Source organism: Aptenodytes forsteri, unplaced genomic scaffold (assembly GCF_000699145.1).
Source record: "Aptenodytes forsteri isolate BGI_AS27 unplaced genomic scaffold, ASM69914v1 Scaffold47, whole genome shotgun sequence".
Lineage (NCBI taxonomy): Eukaryota > Metazoa > Chordata > Aves > Sphenisciformes > Spheniscidae > Aptenodytes > Aptenodytes forsteri.
Window position 1 is genome coordinate 626,121 of NW_008794731.1, and position 22,033 is coordinate 648,153.

Consider the following 22,033-nt stretch of genomic DNA (forward strand, 5'->3'; position numbering starts at 1 on the left):
TCCCCTCCCTTCTCCTTTCAAAGAGCCGATCAAAATCCACCTGCGAGGAGCTCTGGTGGAGCCCAGCCTCCAGCCGCCACGTTGGGAAGAGTCAGCATCATGGAGCAAGGCTTATTTTGGGGAGGGGGGATCACGGAAACGATCAGAAATAACCTGGACCCCTGGCAGGTTTTCTTTGGGCACTGTAGACATACGCTATTTTCTTTCCCATTTGGCATCCTTTCCCAAGCTCTTGTTTCCCTATTTTGTGCCATAACCCTTTTCATTCAACATTTTTGTATGGCTCTCAAATAATCCAAAGCCTAGATAAAAGCACACGCTTTATTTTTGGGTAGAGACACAGCTGGGAAAATACCACCAGGACACAGCGAAAAGATGCCAACTCTTTCGGAGAACCTGGGATGCTAATTTTATGCTGAATTTCAGGGGTTGTTTGGGATGCAGTGACAGAGGTTCCTATTCATTTCCATGGGAGTTTGATTTGTGAGGGAATGAAAGAGGGAGCAAGCAAACGCTTGGCGAGGCCGGATCCTGAGCCAGTGGCAAAGGGCTCACAGGCACACAAATTTCTTTGTTCCCATTTCTGCTCCTGATGGGAGGAACTCGGTCTTCACATTTTCATTCAAATATCTTCCTCTTAATCCTGTTTTCAGCTTTGCTGCTGTCTTCCCAAAGCTCCTCATTTTCACTAGGAGCTTATTCTTCACAAGAAGGTTTCCCAAATTCTCTCTTAGGTTGCCTCCCCTAAAGAAAGGTTTAATAGAAATTGTATTTAAAATCGATGGAGATACTGGGGGGGACCGGAATCCTCCTCCACCCAACCTACATCTTTGGGGAAAAGCTAATTGTGAATTTTTTTTCCACCATCACTTCCATGGAGCCAGCCTATTTTTGGAGGCTGATTCTCCTCTGAGCTCCCTGCTTTGCTGAATCCAGTTGCAGGATTATTTAGACACTGAGATTCGTAACTATAACAGAAGAGCCTCTACTGAGAGTAAAACCTCATGGGGGACTTCACATTGCACAGGCTCATCATAAAAAAAATAAATATGTCCTGTGTCCTGTATGCAATCAGTGATGTTTGGAGCCACGGTAAGAATAGTCAAGTCAGGTGGGAGCCCCTTTGGTCATTAAAGTGGTCAGTAAAGCCCCAAATCCCTTTCTGGTGGCCCGGAAGGCAGCGTAGGTCTGGGACGGCTCCGCACCCCACCATCGATGCGGGTGCTGGTGCCAGGAGAAATGTTCGTTAGCTGCCTGCTCCTTATCACAGAGGTGGAAAAAGTAGCTGGATTAGTTGATATTAATAGAATATGCTAGTGGAGGGAAAAGACTCACATGATTAGCGCTAAGTACACTTAATCATGCATTATAGACGATATACATTTTGAAATAACCTCTTAACATAGCTTTGCTGAACTGGTGTTTCTCCAACAGCCTTGAAGAATAGCCCAGTGATCAGGCAATTAGCGTTAAAGATATTAAAAAGTCTCAGGAACAGGCCCGTTTCCAGTAAGGGCCCGGAGAAAAAGCAAACGGGGTCGTCCCCGAGACGGAGCATCGCACCAAGACTTGCTGTGCAGCATCCCCTGCTCCCCTTGGGCATCCGATGTCAGCGCTTTTTATCAAAATACTGTATAAAACAGGAAACTTCTGGCCAAAACAAAGCTTTGTAATGTTATTTTCCAAGGACTGCTTTTTTTTCCTATGTCCTGGTGAGGATGGGAGCAGAGCAGGGAGGAAGGGAAGAGGATTTGGAGATACTTCAGATAGCGCAGTCATCGCTTTTCACAACTTCAGATAAGACCATGTCAGTGTTTCTATTATAAATTCTATTTCAGGGGTTAATATCCCCGATATAAAAAAAACAGCTCCAGGCTGGAACATGCAATAAAAGGTCTCTGTCGGTATGATTTCTCTCCAGATAATTAAAAATAAAACTCAAATCACTTCCCTCCCTTTTTTAAAAGTCCTGAAAGGCAAAAGGAGTTTGGTGTTAGTGTTTTCAGAATTTCATCCCACCCTGAAGCTAGAACAACAAAGAAATAGTTTTGCTTTCTATTTTAACAGCATGTAACAGGGAAATGTCACAGTCATCTCCTAAACCTGTAATTTCTAAATGAGTTAGAGAATTTGCACCCTCACAGGGGTCCTGCTGGATGTGTCCCTTCTCTTATTGCACCGGACCTACGTGCATTTATGTTTTCCTGAGTTGAGCAGCCGAGCCTTGGTCCTGACTTAGTCTCCCTGTCACCCTTCTGGGACCAGGATGTCTCCCTGCTCTCCTCAGCCTAGGTGAGGTGCCAAATTTTATTGCCAATGCAGACTCTTCAATGACCCACAATTGCCAAACCCTCCCTCAGAGCTGGTGCAAAGAGGAGGATTTTGATATTTTCTAACAAAAAAAAAAAGAGGACTTTTTAAAAGGCCATTTCCCAAGCTGCAGAACTAAAGGCATCTGTGGAAATCATTGCTGCATTGACTCTCAGAGCACCCCAACTATACCATTGCCTAGGTCAGGCATGAGCTTTCCCAAAGGCATTGGCCTCAGGGGCTGCCCGTGCACCGGCATGTGTTGCCCGTCAGTTCACTGGGGTGTCCTGGAGACACATCGATCCCTGCTCTGCGGCGGGGTACCAACCAGTGCTACCAAACCAGGCACCGGTGGCTCTAAAAATGGGGCTTGAGAAAGCGGGGGCATAGCAAAATCTTCCCTCAAAGAGAAAGAGCACTCTGCAAGCTTGCGGTCATCCCGTAAGCTTTGCTCGCGCCAGCTCAGAAGCGAGCGGCTGAGCCCCTCCTGCTCGTCCCGCCGCGGCACCGTGGATTTCCTCCCCCCCGTACTAATCACTTGACTCAAACAGCCCTGGCTAATTGGCAGGCTGGCGCGCACTTCCTCGGTGAGCACTCCTCACCTCTCCTCCTTGTCCCCATGACAACTTTTATGTTCACCGCGTCACCTACAGCATTTGGAGCAGATCTTTGTGCTCGTGGTACTTCATATCCCCTCACCTTTCTTGCTTCCGTGCCCTTAATGATGCGGTGCTTAACTCGTGCCATTATCTTCGCTGCCGCTCGGTAGAGCTCGCAGCCCCTGCTAGCCTTTGTGCAGGTTTGTGTGATCACAGAACTATTCTCCAGGCTTTGCTTTCAATCATGTCCCGGAGTGCTGGATGCTTACCTTCAAACCCACGATCATGGCTGCATCTTCAAAGACCCCTTTGTAATGGCAGCGGCTGAGGACCGAGGGGCAGATTTTGCACCGAAGCACCAAAAGCTGCTGGTGCACCGTGCCTGGTGACCTGGTGATCCCCAGCCCAAGGCCCCGCAGGCAGCTGTCCCCTTGCAGACCCCCCTGTCCCTCGCCCATGGCGTTATGGAAGGAGGAGACCTGAGGTTAACCTAACCTTTTCCCTCCTATTCCTTCATTATTTTCCATCGGAGGCATCAAATGATTTTGGACTCTGAGGACCCTCCTGGGGTGGGGTGTCTGTTTTCCCTCAGTGAGATTAGCCCCCGCCAAATCACCCAGAACTGATCTGAGATGTTCTGTTGGGCTTCCTCTTGGTGTTGGCCGAGGTGGCCCCAGAGGAGAAAGCTCGATGGCCAAGTTGTCCAGAGTTGTAGGCTATTTTTCTGGTTTCTTGTCTATGCTTGCATCCAGCCCAATGGCCCTGGATGGTACCTGCCATCTCCTTACGTCTTCCTCAGGAAGACGGACACTGTCCTAGAGGTCTTTTTTTGGCTCCTTTGTTATCATCTTCTGAGCTGTCCCATTCAGGAGGGTGGGGACAGAGGCTGGGACCCACGTCCCTCCGCTGGAGAGCAGCTACCTGCCGCACTCCCAACGTCCCCCCCTCTTCCCACTGATGTTCCTCTCCACCGCCGACATCATGCAGCGATGCATCAACTTTGGTGTCGTGGATATTACAGACCAGCCCTTGTTCTTACGGAGGGAGAAGGGGCAGGAAGAAAAACCTGCTTCTGTGTTGACAGTCCCTAGATTTCTCTTTGAAATGAGCTGTCGCAAAGCGTCGATCCCCTGCTCGCATCCCCAGGCTAATCCGAGCATCCCTTTCCTCCGCAGGTGCCCTACTCCTGGTTGTGATGGCTCTGGTCACATAACAGGAAATTATGCATCGCATAGAAGGTAAGATCTCCCTTAAATTATTTTCTCTGTAGCTTCTTTCTGTTTTTTTTTCCCCCTGCAGTGGGCAGAGTTGCAAAGTTCTGAATAAAACATTAATGTTACTGACAACTGAAGCCTATTTTCATCTCTTTAATCTGACTTTTTTTTTTTTTTTGATGTTTCCAGCATCTGATTAGAAGCTCCCTTCAACAGAATAAAAGACAAAGGGTCAGATTTTAGCTGATGCAATGTTCCTGTTAATAATGCTACCTATTTATGACTTCTATTATCACTTTAGAGCATTAATAGCAGAGATCTGAGCCTTCTGTTTCAACAATTCCATTAAACATCGCAGGCTGTTAGCAGATATCTTCTTATCTAGACACCATTAATTACTGTCCATCTCCCTCAATTTTTTATTATTTTTTTTTTCTCCTGACTTCTTCTCGTGATGTGAAGCTGCAAAACGAGAGAGATCAAAAACACTGTGCGAAATTCAAGGGAAAGATGACTGAAGCGGGGGAATAGCAAATGCAGTGATTCTGCCAGTGAGACAGGCCTTTCTTCTCTTTTTAACCACAGTCTGTCAGGCTGCCCTCGTGCCAAGAAAAGTGGGATCAAGATCACCCCAACAAAGGATGATAAAGAAGACCCAGAGCTGATGAAGTAAGTCTGGATGAAACTCCCGAGTGGACCCTTTTGCTCGATCCCCTTTGCCTCGCACAGATTTACGGGGGGGAGCAGCGTCCATCCCGCGTCCCCCCTCGCTCATGCTGCTCGGAGCATCGCCTGCCCGCGCTGGAGCGGGCGCTGCCAAAGCTCTTCTGCTGGTTTCCAGGGAATTCTGCAATCCCAAAAATGGTGTTGCAATTTTGAAATTTGATGGGAAAATTGGGTGGTGGGGAGGTAACGGTGTATTTTTTCTTATTGGTTTTTGCAGATGTGAAAGGTAGGCTGGTAGGGCACGAACAGTTCCTCTCCTACCAGTGCTTTATATAATTCCTAAAAAAACCCACCAGTGTTGTAAATGAGGGTAAGACCCCACAGGTAAGCAAAATGTTGCAGGTTTTTGGGCAGTAATGGGCAGGCGAGGGGTGCTGGAGGGCTCGCTTAACTCCCAGGAACACGGTAGAAATAGAAACTATCCAGCACTGAGTCGGGTCAGGATCCGGTAACCCCGAATAAGACACGTTTTGTAGAGTCTTTGCCACGGCTGAATATTCAAAGCGAACAGAAAAAGCCTTTCTCTGCTGCCTCGGGCTGAATTTTTCAAAACATCCCAGGGGGTTTATTCCTACTGGGAACAGAGATTTTAAATCTCTTAGTCTGCCTCAGGAGCTTTCATTTGCTGTGAAATCCATTTGTCCTGACTTTTAGCAAGCCTGAGCATCACGGGCTCGGCGTCCAGGGCCTGACACAAGGTTCGGAGTCTGTCTCTCGATCCCTCGCGCAGCTACAGGACGTCAAAGCCTTTACAGCAGGGCTGGGGCCAGCACTGACCCCAGCATCCTATTTTTTGTTAACCCAGAGCATCCCCAGCCTTTCTGGAGACTGTCCACTCACCCAGCAAGTGCAGGTGGAGGGGGTTAAAAAGAAAGGTGGAAAAACTTATCAACCCCCTCCAAGAGTTTCTGGATGCCCATGAGCGCTGGCATTTCTGGCCAAACCCCTTTGGCTCAGCAGACTGTCCCCAAATGCATCTTTTTTTCCCCCCGTTTTAGCCCTAGGGCAGGTCTTGTCCTTGCAGAAGAGCAGAGGTGAATACCTCTGTGTACCCGGGTTTTGCCCTGGAGCAGAGGCTGAGCCAGAGTGGGAACAAGTGGGTGCGGAAGAGCCCGGCGGAGGCTGCGGGAAACCAGGATGCGTGAGCTCAGGGAAGGACCTTTAAGAAAGAGATGATATTTGAGCCATCTGCTCTGTTTTTATTCCTCAGTCTACAGGAAGGAAAGCCTCCCAGTTAAATGAGCCGTGTGATAATTAGCAGGAGTTAGCGGAGTTTATTAAAAATTAAGCAACCTGCTCAAGAATCTGTGGGAAAAAATCCTTTTTTGGCTCAAATAATACACTAAATTGCTGGTGGCGTTGTAACGCTGTGCCATTAACCAGTGACACAGCGAAGGAAAGGACAAGCAGCAAATGCTGTCGTGCAACTGCCGGCTGTTGCACGTTTGCTTCTTTTACCGCAGTCGGAGGCCCCCGGTTGGGAGGTCGCCCCTCTCCACGTTTTCCCCAGGGACACGTGCCCTGCGGGGCTGGGGAAGCCGTGGCTTTGCTCACCCTTGCCTGCCCCATTCGGGGCTGGGACCGGTCGGTGATGTGCCAAGCGGCTCCCCCAGCGCGGTTTCTCTGCAAAGATATTGCTTCCCAGCGCAAGGAGAAAGGGGCTTTTATATGGCTGTTTTGTTGTGGTGCAGCTGGCGCGTGTACAGGAACGCGGGACGAGCTGTCAGGCATCCCCAGCAGGACGACGGTCCCCCCTGGCATCCTCACCAGGGGCTGGGTCTCTTCTAGTCCACCTAAAGGTGCAGACGCTGGGAAGCTAAAGTGGCAACAAATGGGGTTGGAGCATCACCAGAGCTGGGATTTTCTGAATCCTAGAAAGCTGACGTTGTCCACCCCCGGGCTGGCCTTGGAGGCTCGGTGTGGCTCTGCTGCACTGTCGGCAGCGGGACCGTGGGTGCAGGTGCAGGCAGTGCCAGGTGGGCACGAGGGTCTCCACGGCATGAGGGCATGAAGGCATTCCCCAACGTCCCGCGGCACAGGCAGCAACCCCCGCTCCTCCAGTACACCCAGGAGGAGCAGAAGCTCCTCTGAGATGTGCAAAACAACACGGTACAACAATCCCTTCCCCGCTGCCTTCCCCCAGCCCTTGGAAAGCTTGTGTTGTGCCTCCCACAGCAAGGTGCGCCCGGTGCGGGTTTGCGTTAAGGAGCTTTCGCTCTAAATCCATCCTCCGTCTGCACCGAGCGCCACTTGGAACCCAGCCGAGCTTTGCACATCGCCACCGAGGAGAAAGTCATTTAGTCCCTGTTGGGTTTTGCTGTTCATCCTTCAAGTAATTTGCTACAGACATGATTGAACAGATCACGTCAACCTTCAGCCCAGCCCTGGCATAAAGCGGAAGCATCCACGGCTGCCTAATTGATCAAACACTACTGGTGCTTCTGTTAAATAATAATCATTTAAAAAAAAAAAAAAAAATTAAAAATGTCCAAGCCAGCTGTTTTGCACAATAAGGCTCCGGTTTATTTTTTTAACAATGAAAATGTAATGAAAGTTAAATTAACAGCGTAAAATATGTAACGGTTGGGCCGTAATGGCTGCATACTAAATGCTGGGGTTAGTCTCTTTCTCTCTCGTGCTTTCCCCCCCGCTCCTTTTCCTCCTGAGGATTCAGTAATTTGCTCGTGATCATATAAAAGCAATGATGTTATGAATTTACTGAGGATCCTGCTGGCAGGGATATTATAAGTGAATTGTGCTGCATTTGCAGCTGATTAAAATCGAGATCAGCATTTTTCAAATTATCTTGGGAAAAGGCTGGGTGTACAGCTCCCCCCTTCTGCTGTCATCTCCCTTTTGTACGAAATATAAACAATCAGGGTAATCATTTCTGCGGTGAAACGCAGCTTGCGATTTTCAGGAGCAGCTCAGCAGATATTTTGCTGGGGAAACTTAAGTCCCTAATTGCTTTCAAACCGAGGACACGGGGTTAATTTTGCCATTTCTTACCTACTTTTCCTCCCACCCCTCCTTTTTTAGAGTAGCCTCCCTTGAGTAATAAACTTTTAACTGTATTTATAATTGACTAGCATCTTTAAACAAACCACAGCAGAAACCTTAATAGATACACCAGGCTTTGTCGAACGGCTGAATTTAGTGAGTATGCCATTAGGCGGGGAGTTTGTGAGCAGGGAGGAAGGAGGTGCCTGTTAGAGAGGCACTCAGCCTCTTGGCAATTAGCACAAGTTGTGTCAGTGCTTCCATGATGCCCCTCGCAGCTCCTGTGTGCTTTAACCAGCCACAAACGGCGGCAGAAGCACGGGGGCGGGAGGGCCCGTGCACCGCCTTGACGACAATTCCCACTTTCATCCCTTTGCGAGCGCAGGTTGATCTCTTGATAGCCGCGGGACGTGAACCAGGAGGAGGAGGCGGCAAGCGAGGCTGTGCCGCGGCTGCAGGCTGAGCGGTGCCCCAGGGTTTATTTGTCCTGTCTGATGGGGTACGGACTTGGAAACCCCTCGGATGCCCTCCTTGCAGGAGCAGGTTTGCAGCTTTTCGGTGCACAGGTTGCAGCCTGACCGGCTCCCGGGTCAGGGACTGGTTCACGAGGAAGGGTTGTGTCCCCATGGGTACAGACAGTGCTCCTAGATCGCGTTGACCATGCTAGTGTAGGGTGATAAAGTTGATGACCCTGGGTTCCTCTGCAGTAACACCGGGCAGAGCTGGGTGTAAATTTGTCATGGTTCGGTGCGAGCGTGTCAGCCTTGAGGTAACGTCGGGATCCCACGTCAGGCCGCCCTACCTGCCATCTTTGCCCTCAATGAGGCACCGAACATACGGTTTGGGACACCACTGGGACCTGCTTTTGCTGCAAGTGTGAGTGTGATGTGACCTCCACAGTCTTTCCCTCTTGCAGGATTTACCTTGGTTCTCTTTTGCTCTCTTGAAGGGGCAGTCATAGCTCTTAATTTCCGATCTGCCATTTCCATCAACTAAGCACCTACCCCATAAAGTCCAGATGAGATCCCTAAATGCGAACGCTCTCTTCCCAGGCTTCCTCGTTCCTGCTCATCCCTAATTTCCTTACGTCCCTCTTCATTCCCGTGCTGTAATTTTTGGTAATTCCCTGTGCCCAGGTGTCCGGTTCCTGGCTGCGTTGGGCTCGGACACATCAGCGGCAAATATGCCTCTCACCGGAGCGCATCAGGGTGCCCTCTCGCAGCCCGCAGGCAGAAGGAAGGATCGCTCAATGGGTCCTCATTTTCCTGGAAGTCGTTGAAGAATGAAGGCCCAACCTGTCCTACGCCGGGCTGCGACGGCTCTGGCCATGCCAACGGGAGCTTCCTCACTCACAGAAGGTAAATCGCAGGGTTGAAATCAGCGGGAGCGTGACAACATTGCCATGGACTAACCTACCTGCCTTAGATGCTCCTTGAGCATCGTTCAGCTCTTCATGCAAGGCTCAATAGCTGGTGCTTTTGATCCTGACCTCAGTCACGTTGCTCCGAGGTTGGAGCTTTCTGCGTGGAGGAAAATGCTAACTAACAATACGTGAGTTATTTTAATATTGCAATGGTGAGATGTGGATTGGGTAAAATCATGAAAATTGATAATATAACGTCCTTCCATGAGCAAGCCAGAACAGGACCCACCCCAAACGGGGGATTTGACACCCCAACCAACCAGACTCGTCTCACCTTCCTCACCTGTCATGCCCTCTCTTTTAGGAAACAATGTGGTTTTTAATCTTTGTTCAGAGAAAATTGCTCTCGCTTTATAAATGGGGAGGTTTGTGGCATTATTCATAAAGCAATTTCCTCTGTACCGTAAAAAGCTTTTAGAACTGTCTCGCAGCATGAACTCTACCAAATGGTACGTGCTCTTGTTGGGAACATAAGCACCTAGAAATACTGAGAGTTTATGAAACCCCTTTTTACTTGCTTTTCAGTTTGTCAGGGTGTCCAAGAGCTACTTTTGCTGGGAAGAAAGGAAAACTCTCAGGGGATGAAATTCTCAACACAAAGTTCAAGACCAGCGATGGTAAGTTCACTCCTTTTGCTTTGCAGGTGTGTCGGGGTATTGAGCCCGTATATCTTTTTCTTTGCAGACTGAAGAGGTTTCAACACAGAAATCTGGCCTCAGATTTGCAAGCTTATCCTGTGCTATGAGCACCCATTTCTTGGGTTGCCTGGGTATTGGGGTGGCGTGGTACCGGCACCGCTCCCCGAGTGACATACTGGGAGGGAGCAGGTGAAACGATAAAGAAGGAGTTTCTATAGTGAAATTCCAGGCAAAAAGAACTAATGCTGAAATTGAGATTTTTTTTTTTTAAATATTCACTGGCATTTTTACAAATCACTTGCAGTCGTTCAGCGATTTTCACCTATTCAGGGCTTTTAATCCTGCAGATATTTCTGGATCTGGAATTTTGTTAGCGATGGCAGTTTGCTTTTCCAGTGCTATTACTGAGGTTTCTGTGGTATTTGACAAGGTTCAGGCATTTGACTTGAATACTTATATAGTTTGGAATCTATAAATACCCGCACTCTTCTAGAAATATTGCTTTATTTTATGAACCTCGTAATTTCTAATCAAGGCATGCATTAGTTTTTTAAATGTCATCTTCCCAAACTCAGGACTGGACAGACTGACCTGAGTTTTCAGGGCAATCAACCTTGCAGGGTGCGTGGAGGTGCTGGACTCCAACCGCTATGCTGTCGTTGGCTTTTGCATTTACATATTGACCTATAAAGTACCATTGAACCATGATGCTAAAAACCTTACTAAAAAACTAAAACTAAAAATAAGCAGGTGAGATGTGCATCCCGTTTAGAGGACGTAAAAGCAAAGGCAAGGACTTTGTGAGTGGTGATGTCCACGCAACAGGACGGGCTCAGCAGAAAGCTCAACATTTTTGCTTATCCCGCAAGCGTTTGCTGACTGCCCGTGACCTTCTCTCCCACAGTTCTGGAGAACGATGAAGAGATCAAGCAGCTGAACAAGGAGATCAGTGAGCTGAATGAGTCCAACTCGGAGATGGAAGCCGCCATGGTGAAACTGCAGTCGCAGGTTTGTGTGCTTTGGACGGGCATCCAAGCCTGTGGATGCACGGCCAAGCCCCTTGCATGGGTGGTGGTGGGTGCTGTCGCGTGAGGGTTGGTAACCCTGGCATGCGCCTTGCTCTGCAGATCTCCACCATGGAGAAGAACCTGAAGAACATCGAGGAGGAAAACAAAATCATAGAGGAGCAAAACGAAGCCCTGTTCCTGGAGCTCTCAGGGTTGAGCCAGGCTCTAATCCAAAGTCTTGCCAATATCCGCCTTCCGCACATGGTAAGAAACTTTGACAAGCGCTCGCCCCAGCCGGTGTGATCGAGAGAGCCGTGCCAAACCCAATTCACGATAAGGCTTATGCACAATTAAAGAGTGGGAGAATTTCTCTATATACACCTACGTGTCCTTTATAAGATCAGTATTTTTGCCTTATCTCTGAAGCTTGCATTATATCTCCCTTTTGTTGTCATTTTCTGCTGATCTCCCTTTGTATCTATTGTTCTGTCTCATTACATCTGGGAGCATTATCACAAAATAGGAAACTTTATCAAGGGCACCCAGCGCCTTTTAGGCTAAGACAGAACAAGCAGAGATCAGGAGGGATTGGATTTCAACGTCAGAAAGATCTTACAGCTCCTATTATAATGCAGGTAGTTTCAATTCAGTTTTGAATAGCTGGCAGCCAAAGAATAGCATTCTTAAAGAGAGTGTATTTTGTTTAATTTAACAAGGTCTAACAGCCCACAGCATGTTACATAGAGTTACTGCAAAATGAAAAGACTGCATTAAAATAGTAAAACCACAAAAGGCTATTAATTACCTCCTCTCTATTCCCAGGAATGTAATTACTGTTGTCAAAACCAGGTGTGTGGAGGGGGGGCTCGTGTTGTTGGGGAAGCTGTCCTCTTACAACTCATAAAGACCATCGCAGTGATCATAGGAATGAGCTTTTGATTTATTTTTTCTGCCATCCGTTTTTTTGGGAATCCTTTTCATTGGGGTTTGTATTTAATTTCAGGCTGGTTGGAGAGAAGCCATCCTCCAGCAGAGCAGTTTTGGATAGTATTCACCCAGCTGCCTAACTGGCAGAAAACCGCTCGCTGAGTGCTTTTCTGTGAAGTATTTGACACATAAAGGTCAAATAAACTGTTCAGCAAATATTTTTTCAAGGTTTCAGGCAACTCCAATTAAATAATGCCCACGAGACTTGTATGCTCATTTTATTCCTGTTCTTTTTCTTCCTTCTCCCTTTCTTTTTCCCCCATTAACTCCAAGTTAGGTATTTGCAAGGTTTCCACGATGCCCCTCAAAAGCAAAAGCTGTACTGCAGCAGCAGCGTGCTGGTGGGGGCAGATGTGAGCCCAAGGTGACCGGGCTCCTGTCCTAACTTTGCCTTTGGTTCCCTCCATGATGCTTCAGCAGTCCCTGCCTCCTCTCGTCCTCCAGCCCTTCATTTCCATGGCTTAATTCAGCCTCAAGCCTGTCAAACTGCCTGCACACGCTTAACCTGATGCTGTTAATAGTTCCACGAGGCCAATGCATAAAATTAAGGACCCAGTTAAGATCTGGCAGGATCAGGGGTTGCACAGAGGTTCCCATACATACAACACCGCACACAAAAAGGGTCCGACGTAGAAACCTTTGGCCGTTGGTACATACAGACGATTAATTGCAAAGAAACATCTCAGCCTCTTCCTGCTCTACTACTAACACTTTTATTTGGCTTTTTTGGCTGCAGGAGCCAATTAGTGAGCAGAACTTCGATGCATATGTGAACACGCTGACTGACATGTACACCAACCAGGAGTGCTACCAGAACCCGGAGAACAAGGACCTGCTGGAGAGCATCAAGCAAGCCGTCAAGGGCATCCAGGTTTAGCGCTGGGATGGAGACGAGCAAGCGAACAGACTGTAAGATGGAACTTTCCCTCCAAGTATTCAGGTTTACAAGTTAGAAAACTTGTTTAATGAATGGAAAAAAAAAAAAAAGAAAAAAAAAGGACCAAAATGTAACCAAGAGGCCATTTCTGAGACGTGGAACTGACCGAACTCAATGTTCTCGTTTACTTAACTTTGGACCTTCTTGACAAAAGTGGGATTTTTCTACCTGGACCACGAGGTAGATCAGGATGGAAGGTTAAATTCTCCAGTAGGCTGTGGGGCTCGGTAGCTGGTGAAGAGCAGGCATCTTTCATGAGTTGCCATGCTCTTGCAGAATTGATCCAAGAGTTAAAACGTTACAAAAACAGGGTCTTGTCTGATCCAAGACTAGCGTATGACTGGCTTAAACGCTCATGTTGTCTATGGTTGTATGTCCAGATCACCTACTCACACATGAATTATGTTCTATGTTGCTACAAGTGCTGGAGCTGCAAGCTACCTGTAAATCTGAACCTGTGCTGGGCCTCCCAACCCCGAGGTGTTCAGATATCCACTGGGCATGGGAACTCTGAAGTATTATAAAGTAGCTTATTTTTATTTTCTGAAAGAAATCTGAAGAGCAGTTCTGGATCTCCAGTGGAAAGCGCAATGGAAAAAAGGTTCTCAGGGAAGCTTTTGGAGTTTGCAACTACAGTATTCCTTTGTCTGTCTTAAATATGAGAATAGCTATTATGAATAGGCCAATACCAGATATTTCATACAGAAGAATTCTTAATGTGTCATGGTCCGGTGTATATGATTTTTTAGAAGTCTGTTTGATGACGGTTCTGGTTCTTTTCATTATTGTGATCATCCTTACAGTGGCGCAGTACTGCCAGTCCAGAGATCATACATCGATGCCAGAGAACGTTTGAGATTGCGATGAACAAAAAAAAAAAAAAAAAGAAACAAAAACCAACAAAAAGAGAGATGTTAATTAATGGCCAGCAAAGTGCTTACCTACCATGAATCAGTGGTCGATTTCTTACAGGTATCCACAGGGCAATGGGTATTTTTTGGTTTGGTGTTCTACATTTTGCGCAAAATCACAGCGCAAGCGCCATTCTGCAAAAAAAAAAGAAAAAAAAAGGAAAAAAAAAAAAAAAAGAGTATTCAGGTATTGGGTATTCTTCCAAAGAAGCATTTTGTAAGCAGCTCGGTACACGCAGCCCACTGTGCACTTAAAGAACAACTCTATGAATGTCTTTGCGACGCTGCTCTCCAGCACCTGCTCCATCGCGCGTGGAGCCGGCTGTCACCCCGCGGGCTCGCTCTCCCCCACCTTCGCTCCCATACGGAGCTTGCTGTCCCCCTGCTGCAAACACTTTGGAAGCGGAGGGGGGCAAAACCTCCCGAGGGGTCCCAGCGCGGGGAGCACCCGCATCCCGCATCCCACATCCCTCCCGGCGGCGGGGCGGGCAGAGCTGGGGAGGATTTTGCTGACCCATACTAAAGGCAAGACTGTGGTGTCGTTTCGAGCCCAATCCTGCAGATATTTAGGGCATAATCCACGATTCAGAGAAGTCAGGAGAAAGCTTCCCGGCGATGGCAGCGGCCACTGGATCCGGCCCCGAAGCTCACGAGCGACTTGACTTGTGTCGGTTCCCCTGTTGAGTGCAATAGGGCAGCTGGCGTGAGTGGGTTTACTCGCATACTTAAGTGTTTGCAGGATCCGACTCCATGAGTTCACTTATTTTAGAACCCATTCCAAGTGCAAAAATACAGAAGAAAGGGAAAAAAAATAAAAATAATTTGAGGTGTTAAAAACACAATGTTCTTAACATGTAAATAGAGTCCAAATTGATTGTGACTGCAATTCAGTTAGTATTTAAGAGTAGAGAAATTGCACTTCCTGGAAGAAAGAGAGGAAAAAAAAAAAGTAGTTAGTTTAATTATCCTGTAAATTATTTAATTTTGGCAAGATGTATGTAATTTATATTTACAACACCTTATGTTAACTTTTTGCTATTTATTTAACTTTTTTATTTATTAATTTTATACTTATTTTAAACTGGACACCGCACCATAGAAAAGAAGATAAAAGAAGCAAAAAAAAGTTAAAAATTAAAACTTTTGACCATAAAAAGAAAGATATTCCAAAAAACAGAAAAAAAAGAAAAAAACCCCTATCTACAACTCCTACTTGTAATTTTGATGCAACCAAGTTATTTTTTATATATTTTGTTATTTATTCTTTTAACGATGGGAATTTTTTTAAAGATATTTTATAACTGAGACATTTTGATAATTTTTTGGTTTGTTTTTTTGTGGGGGCAGGGGCACCGGGGGGAAGAGAGACTTTTTCAGTTTTTCTTTTCTTTTTCATTCATATTGTTTCAGGCACTGATAACAGGAAATGAAAATTCTGTATTTATTATTTATTTAATATTTAAGTCGGGAAAAAAAAATGAACTGTGCTCTTGTTGTATATTTATTTTGTCGTTTGTGTGTCAGTTATGTGATGACTGAGTACTTGTTTATGTGAAGGAATACTGTTAATATTTAAATAATAAAGAGTCACATTGAAAGTTATAGCAGGCTACATGTTATTCTGTGAAAACGAATACTGTGATCTACTTTCCTCAGGAAATGTATTTTGCAGACAGAACTTCCTTATGTAATGGCAGGGTTATTTCGTAATAAAACCCAGTTCTGTTTGTGACTTTAGTTCCTATGGTCTTTCTTCAAGCTGCTGCCAACGTCCCCAATGGGTCCCTGATGGGCTTCGTCCTTGCTCCTGCACTGTGGCTTGGAGGGTCGGCGTGTGTCCCCCCCTCGGAGCTGCAGCCAGGGACTGCCCACCCCAAACCTGGCTCTCCCCGCCTACTAAACTGGGGGACTTAGGGGGAATTTAGGTTTGGTATCTCTCAAGGCTTTGAAGAATAAGGAGCTGTCACCATCCAGCCAAGCAGGTGCCTAAAATCCCGCCAGTCCCATGATGGGGAGAATCAAAAGTCCAAGCAAAGGTGTCTATTTATTTAGTCGGTTGCTGGAGCCCCTTTCCCAAGGCAGGAGGGCTGCAGGCAGCGTTCCTCCGGGCAGGGGTCGCACCCTGCACCCCCAGCACTCAGCATCCCCGGAATTTCACAGCTTTGTGCTCCCGCAGGTGGTGTGCGAGCAGAGGAGATGCCATCGGGAGCGGTGCAGGAGATGCCAGCCCTGGGACAGGACACAGAGGTGGACGCTTTCCCCTCCTGGATTTACAAAAAAGCCTCACCAAACTGATCTCTGAGGTTTAGCTAAAATGCTGGGAGGTGGCTTGGTTTTGTCAACAAGATTTCCTCACTTATATCTGCCTGTTCACAGATTACCTTCCTGGAAGAATGGAGCTTTTTCACTGGCAAAAGAGTTTATGTTTTGAAGCGGTGTCAATGAAGAGAATTTCTCACCTGTCTCTGTGTTGGAGACATCATTTCCGAAGTTGCTGAAATTCAGTTTCGCTTTGCTGTGGCTTCCAAGGTGAAATAAGGTAAATCACATTAAGGCCATTTGGAGCTGAGTGAGTTGGGTCAAATGGGAATTTCAGGCAGGTACATCACCAAGAAATTCAATTCTCTGATTAACTGAGCTGAACTTTCCTGATTGCCCCCATGCAGAGGCACAAGTGCTGTTGGGTTAAGGCAGGAGGTGGTGGCTGTGCTGCAAAGACACAAGGGTGAAAGGCAGAGTAAAATGGAGCCAAAAGGGTAAGAACTGTAGCCAGAAAAATTTGAAGCAAAATTTTGGGTAGAAAGAAGATTTCTTAAAGCCTTTCCTCAAGCATGTACATGGCTATTGGTGTTCATTGGAAGTTTTTTCTGTCTTCCTTGGGTGTCTGCAAGCTGTCCTGGGGCAGGACAACTGGCAGAGGCTTAGGACAGGCTCATGGGGATGGTGGAAGAGAGGACATCCCTCCTGGAGAGACTGCAGTAGATGCTCTTGCTTAGTGCTGGTGGGTTTCCAGGGCCAGTGTGGTGGACAAGTGGGCTGCCAGCTCTGCCACCGGCTCTGCCCTCTGCCCCTCCTTTGCAGGGCATGGTACAGAGATCGCAGGCTCAATTAAAAGTGCAAGGCAGGGGCTGGTAAGAGTGGTCAAACTTAGGGCCCACAGTCTCCCTCAGTTGTGACTGACAGTGAAATCGGGAGTAACTAGGAGCCATGAAGTGACACAGCCACCGCAGAGACACCGGGGACAGTTTGGTTCAGAGCCTTCGTGTCGACCCCATGTATGCAGCAGTAAGAGACCTTCCCTCTGCTCCTGCTGCAGCCCCAGCTCCTGGCACAGGAGGTGTCCTGGGACACAAGCCATCCTGCCTTATCTTCATGTTGAGGCAAACCGGAGACTTTGCTGCAGCACTCTTGGCTCTGCTGAAAGCAAGCGCTCCTCCTGCCTCTGCTGAGCTCCTTCTCCAGCTTCTTCTACCAGCACCTGGCTTTCCTCTCTCTGAGCAGTCAGATTTAGGACCTGCACTGGATCCCCTAGCCATGTGGTCCCAAATGCCTGAGAAGAAACACCCTCGGGAGCGAGGACTGCTGGAGATCAAGCCCAGGAGCTGTCTCAGTCCCAGGAACTGTGGACCACAAGCCCCAAGGACAAGCTCTCTTTGAGGCTTTGCCGGACACAACTTAGAGTCGATGGGGTTTTGTCCCCTCCGCAAAGGGCTGCACATCTTAAAAGGAGAAAAACAGGGTGACTCATACAAGGGTTCACCTAAACTGGCTGGCATGTTGTTTTTCTGAAGGGCACATAATTGTTTTACGGGGGATTTCACTAGACTTTGCACCACTGAGCAGTTCCTTGTGCCAATATTTGATTATGATGACAGAGCTAATAGACATGCTCACTTGTCCTTTCTTAACGAATTGGCTGTGCTGCATAATAGAGCGGTTAGATTTGTGTTAAATTGCAGCTTTGGGAGCCATCACTGTGAGATGTTATCTTCTCTGAACTGGCGTCCTTTATCACAGGGAAGGGAATTGAATTGGTTTAAGATGGTACACTGTCAGTTTATAGGTGTGCTTAGGAGAGCTCTTAAGCCTCCTCCAACCCGTGTAGGGTGAGAGCTGAACGGCAGAGGAGAGTGGGTCTTTTGCTTCAAGGATGCAAGGGAAAAGATACTTCTCAGCATCTGGTTGTTTCTAAACACGTGGGTAAATCATTGACCAACGAGAGCGTCATTTGGCCTCACTGATACCACTGTTAATTGCTAAAAGCTGCTAATGACCCATCCCTCCATTCTCCCGCTCAAGTGGTACCTTCCACTTGTCAACATTTACCTAGCCTCTCCCGGAGAGCCACGAGCTCCAGTGACGGCTTTTGGGCGTGCTCAGAAAGGGGTTTCTTTCCCAGCCTTGTGCATTTCTTCGGATTTTTGGTCCCCCTGCCCCAGAACTCCTCTGGGTGAAGTCTTAAGGCTCAGTCCATCTCACCCTGCTCCCACGACCAAGGGGCCCTGAAAAACACGCAGCTGGGTGGTCAGGAAGGGGTTGCCTCGTTCTCCATCAGGTTACTGGGGAGAGAAGGCAACTTTGCTCTTCAGAGATGCCATTTGGCATCAAATTCACCCCCCTCGGGCCGCAGGCAGATGATGCTGAGGCTGGGGAGCAATCAGATGGGCTGGAGATGACACTGCAGCCAACAAGTTTCCCCCGCTGGAAACTGCTCCCCTCCCAACCAGCGCTGAGCGCAGCTTTGCTGGATTAAGGGCTCTGGCCCGCACTTGTTAACACACTCACTTCTCCTACTCTTTTATGAGAAGATATATCCTGAAACGACCTTCCACTTTGTACAGAAGGGCTCGTGGGATTGAGGCTGTAGGAAAGCATGTGGATGACGCATTCTTCAGACAAATAGCTCTCGTTATTCCAGATGCCTTTATCCCCTTCTTTCAGTGGGATGAATAAATCACCAATTGTTGTAAAAATGGTAGCATCAGATTTAAAGACATTTTTGACCCTGTCAACAAGGAAGTAAAACAACCATTAAAGCCCGCTTTCATTTATGTAACTGCAACGCTCCTTTGTTTGAATGTCAGTGACTATCTGTGATGATCTGAAGAAACACGAGCCATGAAGGGACAGAGCAAGGACATATGCTCTGCCTGAGCTCCAGGACTAGCACAAAGGGCTGGACCACCCCAGGAGGACCGGTCCACACTGAGATACGATGTCTGACCCCGCAGCATCGTGGCCATGGTTAACTCCAGCATGCCCTTATTGAAGCCAGGACGTGCCAAAACTTTTCCTTGCCTCTTCCTTACTTCCAGCGAATCCCAGAGTCCACCCAAACTGAGCACGAAGCAATGGCCAAATGGTTTGGACTTAAACAGGGGCTAACCTGGCCTTAGCACTGCAGGGGAGTTAGTTTCGGCCTGAAGCTCTTCAAGTTCAATATCAAAGATCAGCTCCTCAGGTTTTGCCATTTGCCAGAGGACTCCTTCTCAGGCTTCAACATTTAATAATCCAGCCCAACCATGCTGAGACTGTTTAGCAAGTAAATAACATAAATCCAGAAGCTAGATTAATAAACAGTCTAGTCTGTCTAGAGCAGTCTACAGGGGTGGAGAGATAAAACTAAAATATTTATTACCAGCTTGGGGATGAAGTCATTAATTTAGTAACTACCCATTGCTTTGCTTCTTACAGTTGTTAGCAGTCTGAAGGTTACAGAAGATTAGGTGGGAAACTGACTGCCTCCCTGCTGAGAGGAGCCTTTCCCATGAAAGCCAGAGCCCAGCTCCCATCTGTCACCCCATTACATTTGGAGGTGGTGAATATATTACCGTGCCGCTTACCGAAATAAAACAAAACAAAATTTCTGCTGGCCACATGGCAACCCTCCGCAAAATTTAATGAGGACACTGCCCTTTGTGCACGGGGCCATTTTCAACAGCTGTAGAGATGAAGGCAGGAGGATCTTTGTTGGCGCTTGCCGGTTGCTCACGACGTGGCTCCCACAGCAAGCCCGGCCCCAGCAGCATCGCGAGGGCAGGCACCTTCGGGGAACGATGCTTCGGCTGCCTCTTGTCCTGAGAGGTCAGGAGCATTGTCAAAGCCTCCCTCATCTGCGATTTCTCAGTGGGTCTTCACATTTTCAGGAGAGCGAACATGGGTATTAGTTCATTCCCTGCTGTGATCTGATATTGGGGAGCATCCAGGACTTAGATATACACATCCTCTTTATAGTGATTATGGATGGAGTCCCCTGATGAGCATGCTCCCCCGCTGACAACTACAATTTGCAGCGATGCTGCAGCAAAAGTCATGGTGGGGGAGTGAGGGAGGGTGCCTGTGTGCCCTTGGCATATTTTGTCATCGGTTTCATCCAGGGACAGCAAAGAGCTGTCATCCAGACGAAGTGCACAGGGGGTGGGGTTTGAGCAGGAGGCAGTTTGTGATGTGGGACGTGTGCCCCCCACCAGCTCCTGCTGATGAAGGGCCGAGACGCTGCTAATCCTCCCTGACGACTGCACTGACAGCGGAGGTAATAGAATTGCCTAAATAATTTAATCGAATCTTTACCCTGTTTTGTAAAATAAATAAAATAAAAACAGGCACGTACTGTGAGCACGGGACACAGACCACAGCACGGATGAATATACAGATACAGCCACCCAGCCCTGCTGGGCGGCCCCCAGCTGCAGCCTTCCTTGGGGGGGACAAGCTCCAGCAGCACTTAGTGCCCGTCCCTGTTCTTGAGGAGGGCAGGAGAAACAGCTCGGAAAGCACTGAAGGGTGCTGGATGGCTCCTGGAGAGCTCTGTCCTGACGGAGCTGCAGCTCCCCTGCAGAGACCATACTCCTCGCTCAGCCACCAGCCTTGGAAGAGCCCCTTTGGCCATGGGCGTCCCTGGTCCTCCTAAAGCCTTGGAAGGCAGCAGAGCCACGTGGACCAGGCAAAGCAGAAATGAGTGGGAGCCCTAAGCGGGTGCCTTGAGGAAATAAGAGAGGTCAACAGGAGACACGATGGCCAGCCATGGAGAAAGGCATCTGTGCTCTCTGTTAACACAAGAAGCAATGATAAGCGCCTGCGGGTCATGCAGCGATGGACACTGACTTTTACCCTGAGCCATTTGGTGTGACTGCTACCAACCCAGAGAGCACCAAGCACCTTGTCTTCAGGTAATTTCCAGGTAATCTGGTTGACTCAAATTATCCTTGACGACAGGAGAGAAAGGAAAACAACATCCCTGAAATAGTATTCTGGTTTCTGCAGGTTCCCACAAAGGAGAGGCGTGCGTGAGGTTTGTGGGCAGCTCAAAGCAGACAAGTACGAAGCTGGGTCTCTAGGTACTGGGGATGAGAGGCTCTGTACAGGTGGATCAACCGTGATGTCTTGGCTTGCACTATGGTTTTAATGACATCAGGCTGTGTTTTAGCACAGAGTGAGATTTTAGTGGTACCTTAAGCAGGGTAGGGAGGAGAGGAAAAGAGAGAAAAAATGCTTGTGAATCAGACAGGCTTCTTCAGTGCTGAATGGCACGACAGACCTGCAAGATATTTCTGCTGTCACCAAAAAGTAACAGAAACATTTCTGCAGAGCATTAACCTCAATTTTCCCCTCACAACAGACTAATTTGCAACTGTCAGCACAAGCATCTTTGTCCTGACTATCCTGTACTCTGGTACACATCCAGCATGGGCAGGGCTAACTGCAGAGGCCCTACCCCAGTATCATGTCATTGCATTACCCTTTCATTTCTCTTATCAACGCCACCATTCAGTTCCACTCCTTATTCCCAGCCGTTATCACAATGAGCCAAGAAAGTGCAGAGCACCAGCCAGGAGAAAAGAAAAAAAAAGAACAGGTGAAATTCTGATGTTGTCAGCTAAAATAGTTTCCAGATGAGCTCTGCCCACAAAGAAGATGAATCTTGGTGATTTAAGTTGCCAAATTTTACATTTGCTCCCTCTCTCCCATCTCTCCTCTCGGCTGCGAGCTCAGAGTGGAGTTCTGACACTGCAAAGTGTTAATAGAATTAGTCTCCTGCTATAAACTGTTCACTGGGGCTTGTTAGCTCAATTGTTGATGCTAAATTCTTATCAGAGCCACCTAAAAGAGCATTAATCAAGAAAGGCTGAACTCCCTGCCTGGGTCACAGAAATTTAATTAAACCCCAAGTAAAACTGGAAAATCATTTTGAAAAGAGAAGAGACGAATGCAAAATGCTTTTCATCATTTGACTCTGCATCTTCATAGTTCAAATTCTCAGTCGTGATTTCAAAGCGAGTTT

The 22,033-nt window shown here is 47.6% G+C and overlaps 1 protein-coding gene across 1 annotated transcript in view; it reads left to right on the plus strand.

Annotated features, from left to right (window-relative positions):
- Positions 1–12,876, plus strand: part of MYT1 (myelin transcription factor 1) — a 34,781-nt gene extending 21,905 nt beyond the window's left edge. The window contains exons 14-20 of the mRNA XM_009273936.1: positions 4,085–4,147; positions 4,709–4,792; positions 8,986–9,207; positions 9,798–9,889; positions 10,815–10,918; positions 11,038–11,181; positions 12,641–12,876. Of these exons, the coding sequence (XP_009272211.1) occupies positions 4,085–4,147; positions 4,709–4,792; positions 8,986–9,207; positions 9,798–9,889; positions 10,815–10,918; positions 11,038–11,181; positions 12,641–12,781 (850 nt within the window). The 3' untranslated portion in view covers positions 12,782–12,876. The remainder of the gene's footprint in view (positions 1–4,084; positions 4,148–4,708; positions 4,793–8,985; positions 9,208–9,797; positions 9,890–10,814; positions 10,919–11,037; positions 11,182–12,640) is intronic.
- The last annotated feature ends 9,157 nt before the right edge of the window (positions 12,877–22,033 follow it).